The sequence below is a fragment of the Herpailurus yagouaroundi genome, unplaced genomic scaffold, assembly GCF_014898765.1.
Source record: "Herpailurus yagouaroundi ecotype Mexico unplaced genomic scaffold, PumYag 220, whole genome shotgun sequence".
Classification (NCBI taxonomy): domain Eukaryota; kingdom Metazoa; phylum Chordata; class Mammalia; order Carnivora; family Felidae; genus Herpailurus; species Herpailurus yagouaroundi.
This window is the reverse complement of record NW_024412451.1, coordinates 5,784,300-5,791,490: the sequence shown is the minus strand read 5'-3', so window position 1 is coordinate 5,791,490 and position 7,191 is coordinate 5,784,300. Positions and strand designations below refer to the sequence as shown.

The 7,191-nt window shown below is 52.1% G+C and overlaps 1 protein-coding gene across 2 annotated transcripts; it reads right to left on the bottom strand.

Annotated features, from left to right (window-relative positions):
• Nucleotides 1-4,024: 4,024 nt before the first annotated feature.
• LOC121018806 (sialic acid-binding Ig-like lectin 11) lies at nt 4,025-7,191 on the bottom strand. 2 transcript variants are annotated; one of them, XR_005785326.1, is made up of 4 exons: nt 7,113-7,191; nt 6,761-6,857; nt 6,393-6,474; nt 4,025-4,614 (listed from the first exon to the last, which is right to left on the bottom strand). XR_005785326.1 is itself a non-coding variant. In XM_040457839.1 (4 exons), exons 1-4 carry the CDS (start codon nt 7,158-7,160, stop codon nt 4,423-4,425), a joined length of 414 nt encoding a protein of 137 aa, XP_040313773.1. In that variant the 5' UTR covers nt 7,161-7,185; the 3' UTR covers nt 4,025-4,422. The 2 variants fall into 2 exon arrangements, 1 of the variants encoding a protein (XP_040313773.1); XM_040457839.1 differs by having other exon boundaries at nt 6,761-6,852; nt 7,113-7,185.

Here is a 7,191-nt window from a genome sequence, read left to right as displayed (position 1 = left end):
TCCAATCAGCCATCCACCTATCCATTTATTCATCCATCCACTTATCCATCCATCCATCTATCCATTTAGCCAACCATCCACCTATCCATTTAGCCAACCATCCATCCATCCATCCATCCATCCATCCATCCATCCATCCATCCATTTAATCAGCCATCCACCTATCCATTTATTCATCCAGCCATCCAGCCATCTACCTGCCAATCCCTCCATCTCTTGATGCACCCAGTCATTCTTCCATCTCTCCATCCATCCTTCCATATACTGTTCCATCATCCACCCTCCCACCCACCTTTCATCCATTCCTCCATCCCCTCATTCTCCCATCCATACATTGATCCTTCCTCTAATTCAACAAATATTCAGCAGGTATTTCTTGAATTTGTGCTGTGTGACGCACATCATGCTGCACAGAGGATCCTGATGAACAAGACACACCAAGGTCTTTGAGCTGGTGGAACCTCCAGGCCAGTGGAAGGGGAAGGCATTAAATGAGATGACTGAGTTGTGCTCCACATGCTGGAGAAAAGGCATGGTGCTGTGATGGAGACCAAGGGGCCCAGGGCTGGGGGTACCTTTACAGAGAGTCCGGACAGAGAGAGTGTGGAGGAGGCTGGCGCAGCCGCCCCCCTGGGACAGTGAGGCCCAGGCAGTGGCCGACGCTGGAGGAAGAGAGGGCCTGGGGAGAGATTTCAGAGGCAGCCTGGCCAGTGGCTAGACTGGAAGGGATTCAGAACAGGGAGGGTACGCTCACCTCCCAGACTCGGTCTTCAAGATCTGGAATCGTCCACCATTACTTTGGAATGGGGAGGTCAGAGGCCGGGTCGGGGAGGAGCCTGCTCTAATTCACCCTGATTCTTGCCTGACCAAGGCAGGCAGGGGAGATTGGCAGGCTGACGATCACTTCCTGGGTGAAAGCAGGCGTGTGTAGCGCTTTCCAGAAGGGGATGTTCCTCAACGAGAAAGAAAACTCGTCTGAAAATCTCCTGCTCAAAACCTCTCTTTGTTCATGAGTCCACAACATTACAGGGACATCAGCTGCCCTTCAGGGCCCCAAATCAGGTAACAGGACGGTCTCAATGTCAGCACCTGGCCCTCCCATCCTCTGGACACTCAGCGCACTTGCCCAGTTCCGGGAGCCCCTCTGTCCTCTGCCCTCGTCTCTGAGCGAGCAAAGCCAGCCAGGACCCAGTGCTGCTCAGGCAGCGAGAGGATTTCTCATCTAGGATACTGTCCACATGGTCTCTGATCCTGCCTTTGTCTGTCTGCAGAGCCCTGTCCTTGACCTTGTGTGTTTTGGCAGCTTGTCCCCCAACCTCTGAAAGAGGAGGGTGCTGTCATCGGCATTAGATGAGAATCACATGGCCCAGGGGAGTAGAAATCACATGCCACCATGTGGTTGATGGTGGCTGAAGCCCACCCTTTGTCCTCTATGCCTCGCCTCTGCCCCCAAACTAGACCCTGGCCCAGAGTTAGATGTTTGTGGTGCAGGTGCTGGTGGTGGGGTTTTTTAAAATCATTTTTACTGCAGGACACCTCTGAGCCTTCAATACACACAGGTATGTAGTATGTCTCCAAGAACGGCCCCAGTAGGCATCTGAGAAGGACAAATCATTTCTCTTTGCTTAAATATTTTTCTTGAGGTGCCTGGGTGGCTCAGTCGGTTAAGCGTCCGACTTCAACTCAGGTCGTGATCTCACAGTTTGTGAGTTCGAGCCCCATGTTGGGCTCTGTGCTGACAGCTCGGAGCCTGGAGCCTGCTTCGGATTCTGTGTCTCCCTCTCTCTGCCCCTCCCCTGCTCATGCTCTGTCTCTTTCTCCAAAATAGACATTGAAAAAATATTTTTTAAAAGAATAATACCCGATATCTGGTTAGCAATAGGATTATGCCAATTGAAAGAACAGAAAATGATGTTAAGTTCTCTGTGGGTTTTTTTTCCCCTTAGGTTTATTTATTTATTTTGAGAGAGGGAGAGCCAGTGGGGGAGGGGCAGCACAAGGTGGGGCTGGGGTGGGGGTGGGGGGATGAGTCCCAAGCAGGCTCCATGCTGTCATCAAGGAGCCCAATGCAGGGCTGAAACTCATGAACCTGAGCCAAAATCAGGAGTCTGATGCTTAACCAACTGAGTCACCCACGTGTCCCAAGTGTTTTTTCCATGTTTACAAGAATATCTTGAATGTGTTAAAGAAAGAATTGATGAAAAATTTATCTCTTTATGTGCCAACACTTTTTTTTAAATTTTTTGTTTAATGTTTGTTTTTGAGAGAGACAGAGTGCAAGCAGGGGAGGTGCCAAGAGAGAGGGGACACAGAATCCGAAGCAGGCTCCAGGCTCTGAGCTGTTAGCACAGAGCCCCACACGGGGCTCGAACTCACAAACCTTGACATCATGACTTGATCCAAAGTGGGTCGCTTAACCGACTGAGCCACCCAGGCACCCTGTGTCAATGCTATTCTTAAAGGAGATACTACTTAGAACAGGAAGAGAATTTCTGACTTGAAGTGGATAGTTCCTGCATTTCCACGATGCCCTTTTCAAAACGATTTTATCCCTGAAGGATTTTATTCTTTTACATTAATGTCACTAACCCCCAGCATGGGAACAAATGGAATCCTCCTATATAGTGTTGAAGAAGGGGTATGACATGAGAATAAATGCACTTATTTTCTCAGGAGACACCATTTTTAAAAGTTATTGATCGAGAGATGCAGCAAAGCAAATTGTGCCGTGAAGGATACAATTCGACACAGCACTTTTTTTTTTTAGATTTTTATTTTATTTAAAAAAAAATTTTTTTTTAAGTTTATTTATTTTTGAGACAGAGACAGAGCATGAATGGGGGAGGGTCAGAGAGAGAGGGAGACACAGAATCGGAAGCAGGCTCCAGGTCTGAGCCATTAGCCCAGAGCCCAACGCGGGGCTCGAACTCACCGACCACGAGATTGTGACCTGAGCCGAAGTCGGACGCTCAACCGACTGAACCACCCAGGCGCCCCTAGATTTTTATTTTTAAGTAATCTCTACACCATGGGGCTCGAAACCACGACTCTGAGTTCAAGAGTCACATGCTCCACTGACTGAACCGGCCAGGTGCCCATTGACACATCAAAAAAAATTTTTAATTTTTTCTTTAATGTTTATTTTTTTAGACAGAGACAGCATGAACGGGGGAGGGGAGAGAGAGAGGGAGACGCAGAATACGAAGCAGGCTCCAGGCTCTGAGCTGTCAGCACAGAGCCCGACACGGGGCTCGAGCTCACGAACCGCAGGATCATGACCTGAGCTGAATTCGGACGCTTAACCGACTGAGCCACCCAGGCGCCGCGACACATCAAATTTAAAGAACCGTTAACTTTATGTCAACCCATATTCACTGTGTTGGCCCATAATGCTAAGATTGAGCGCGTTTTCTCATTAATGGACACAGTAGAACAGATTAAACGGACATTCAATGGAAAAAAATAAATTGGATGTGACCACTGTAAAAACTATAGTGAAAATTAATAGCAAGAAACTGCGCTACAGTGAAGTCGGGAGGATTTGGCCGCGAGAGCGCTAATGCACTGCCACGCATAGTCAATTGCAGACCCAACCGGAAGAGACCGACCTGACCTTGTGCGGGGTGGGCCTTGCATGGGGCTACTGCTCTACTAATCCAGTGGGAAGCGGAGAGGCTTTTCTTATCCCCACCCCTGCCCCCAAAGTTCAGCCAATGGGAAGCCAGCATACTTCCAAGCCTTCCCCCATTGGCCCCTTTTCTCCATTAAACGTGTGCCTCTCCCTTCCCTAGACTCACCTACGGTTTTGTTGCAAGTTGTGTGCCCACAACTGCAATTCTCTTTTCTTCCCCAACGAACCCATTTTTGTTGGTAACGAAGCTGGCAGTTTTTCTTTTAAGGTGAACACATTTTACAATGTAAATGAAACACAGATCCTAACCGCAAGGAATCCCATAAGCGAATTCTACAAGAAGAAGAAACAACTGTTAAGGAGAACCAAAAACATCCGGGACGTACAAAGAAGGAGGGTATATAATTTAGATAACCTGTCATTTATTGCAGAAAATCCGGGAATGGTTTTCCGTGTGGTGACAATACACAAGTTGGGTTTCCAGAAAGCAGGCTCAGAGTGGGGCGGGGCGGAGGGCGGGTCAGGAATCCTCCTGACCAGGTCGGTTACCCTGGGAAGAGCCCGTGACCTCGGGCAAAGTGCTCTCTCTGCACCGGCTTGTAATTTATCGGTGACTGGCTGAAATGTGAGCCCAGCTCTGCCCATCCCCACACAGGTGAACGCCAACACACCACACCGGTTGGCGACCCGTTTCTGTGGAAAACTATTCACTCAGGAATTGTCCCGGAGGTGTCCCTTCTTTAGAAGCCCTGAGCCCTCTAGCCAGCGGTTGCAGGAGCTGGCTGGAGGCGTCACTTGCAGATCTTGATCTCTGAATACTCGGTGGTGCTGGTGGCCTCCGGGTCCGGAAGGTTCCAGGGCTTCAGCCCATGGAAGGTGAGAGAAGCGTAGTGGGGCTCCTTTCCCTCCTCCGAGGTGGGAGCGGCCATGGCTGGGGGCGGGTGGTCTAGGGGGGTGCTTGACCAATCCTCATGCTGGGAACCCTGAGTGGAGGGGAAAGAAGGGGGTCAAATTAGGATAACGGGAGCTGGCAGATAGCGAGGGGGACCCACGAGCAAGCCCGGAAGCTGGAAACCACTTAGTCTTTCATCATTCATTCCATAAGCATTGGCTGAGCCCCCATTCATTCATTCATTCATTCACTCACTCATTCAATAAATACGTGAGAGTAAGAATGTCTCCCCCTTGGTAATCAATTGCCAGGCTCCTAGATGCCTCACCACAAGCCATCAGGGAGGCATTATTAGCCCCATTCATCAGGTGGAGAAACCGAGGCTAGGTAAATATTCCCAAATCACACATTTAGTTGTTGGTAGGGCCAAGATGAATGCCCAGGTGTCTCTGGCACCAGTTCCTGCCACCTTATGAAAGAGCTGTCCCATGTCAGACCCTGGCTACTCAACGGGGAACAAAGTAGACATCATCCATTACCTCCCACTAGCTTGCAGTAGGGGGCACTGACATTAAGGTAGTGGTCAATTATACTACTATCTAATAGCAAATTGAGATAGGATGCACAGAAATGGGGTGGGTGGTGTGAAAAGGACAGGGATTTGCGAAGAACTGAACTGCCCTCAGGGACCACTCCACATCTCAGAAATTTAGGCAAACTCTATAACAAAATTGTAGCACAGACATTAAAATCAATTAAAACCAATGTTGGGGCGCCTGAGTGGCTCAGTCAGTTTAGCGTCCGACTCTTTTTTTTTTTAATGTTTATTCATTTTTGAGAGAGAGAGAGAGAGGGGGGCAGAGCACGAGTGGGGGAGGGGCACCGAGAGGGAGGCACAGAATCCGAAGCAGGCTCCAGGCTGTCAACAGAGCCCGATGCAGGACTCGAACTCATGGACAGGGAGATCATGACCTGAGCCGAAGTCACATGCTTAACTGACTGAGCCACCCAGCATCTGACTCTTGATTTCGGCTCAGGTCTTGATGATCTCACGGTTTGTGGGATCGACCCTGCGTCTGGTTCTGTGCTGACCGTGCGGAACCTGCTTGGCATTCTCTCTCTCTCTCTCTCTCTCTCCCCCTCTCTCTCTGCCCCTCCCCCACTTGCACTCTTGTCTCTCTCTCTCTCTCTCTCTCTCTCAAAATAAATATATATATTTTTTCAATCAAAGGAGATTGTGCGGTCAAGCGCTCACCACGCCCCAAACAGCTTATGTTAACAACGTGATTTCTGGTGAGGCCTTGGGCCACACAGTATCGGCTTGACCTCTAGAGGGCTGGACACCAACAACAAAGATTAGCCATACAGGGGCTCCATGCCTATGTCACCAACCCTCCACACGGCCAGGGTGAGCTTCCCTGGTGGGCGTCTAACAGATTTCAGTGAGTTCGGAGTCCTTCTGGTGAGCTATTGAAGCTGAGAGTGTCTTGGGGACCCCTGAACTTTGTAGTTGGCAATAATTATTTGCGGGGTGGGATCTCCCTGGCATCCTGTGTTAGGGAGGAGAGAGAGGAAGGAAGGGAAAGTGGATCCAGGGTCCAGAGAGACCTGAGGAGGTGGGGGTGGGGAGGGTCCAGGGTCCACAGGAAGCTGGACAGGCTGTGCTGGTCCTTGGCTCTGCAAGGTGAGTCGGAGAGCAGAGGGGCAAGCGACTCCCATGTGGCTGGATTGGGTGACTGAGTTGATGGGGACCCGAGACCAAAAGCCTGTCCGAGCGCGATGACCATCTAAGTCTTCTAGGGTGTGGCCGTGGCCATCCCAGGTTGGTGGCCACACGGGACCCCGACAGACAGAGGGCTCAGCACTCACCCAGGAGATGGGACCCAACGTGCAGACAGCTTCCTTGCCGCCAGCTGCTGTCTCTGGGGCCTGCTTCCTGCGGGTCTTCACTCTGCGGGGGAGGCCGGGACCTGTCAGCCTGGAGTGAGCTACTGCCCCCTGCTTAAGAGGCTGGCAAGGCTGAGCACGGCCGGAGGAGGGGACGCACGGAGCCCGCCGACCCGCGCAAACAGGCGTGATCAGGGCGGCAACAGCTCTCCTTTGATTCTCTGCCCCAGTGCCCCAATCTCGAAGCCTCGGCACCACCAGGGCTCCTCCCGCTGGGGCCGCCTGGGACCGTGGGACGCGGACCCCTTCCATCCCGCGCACCCGCCCTCTCTCCCAGGGACAACACTCACATGAAGAAGATGAGGCAAGGACAGAGACCGAGCAGGCCAGCGACACCAGCACCCCCGGCAGCCGCCAGAACGAATCCTCCCCCAAGCAGAGGCTGCGCTGCAGAGGAGTGAGGTTTCCGGTGAGTCCCCTCCAAGCCCCAGGCCGCTTGTGCCCCTGCCTCCCGCAAACTCGGGCTCTCATGTTCTTCGTCCCCCAACCTGCAGAAAACCCGGACTCTGCCCCCCTCCTTCCTCCTCTCTCTCACCCCTTCCCATCCAGACCCCGGCCCCACGCCCACCCAGACCGTCTTCTCCAGGATGCAGACTCCTTTCTCCCCCGTCTCTGCCCACCCTTCCCCCACAGCCCCCAGACCTGGCAGCAACACCAGGACCGCGGCGGTGCTCTGGGCCCCGTGCTCATTCCGGGCCTCGCAGCCGAGTCTGAGGTCGGA

What these genes read in the sequence shown, in the direction of transcription:
- LOC121018806 (XM_040457839.1), bottom strand. Translation starts at nt 7,160, where the DNA reads ATGAGCACGGGGCCCAGAGCACCGCCGCGGTCCTGGTGTTGCTGCCAG. An exon ending in GGTCCTGGTGTTGCTGCCAG is followed by an intron (nt 6,853 to 7,112) that starts GTCTGGGGGCTG and finishes TCTGCAGCGCAG; the next exon opens with CCTCTGCTTGGGGGAGGATT. An exon ending in CGTTGGGTCCCATCTCCTGG is followed by an intron (nt 4,615 to 6,392) that starts GTGAGTGCTGAG and finishes CCCTCCACTCAG; the next exon opens with GGTTCCCAGCATGAGGATTG.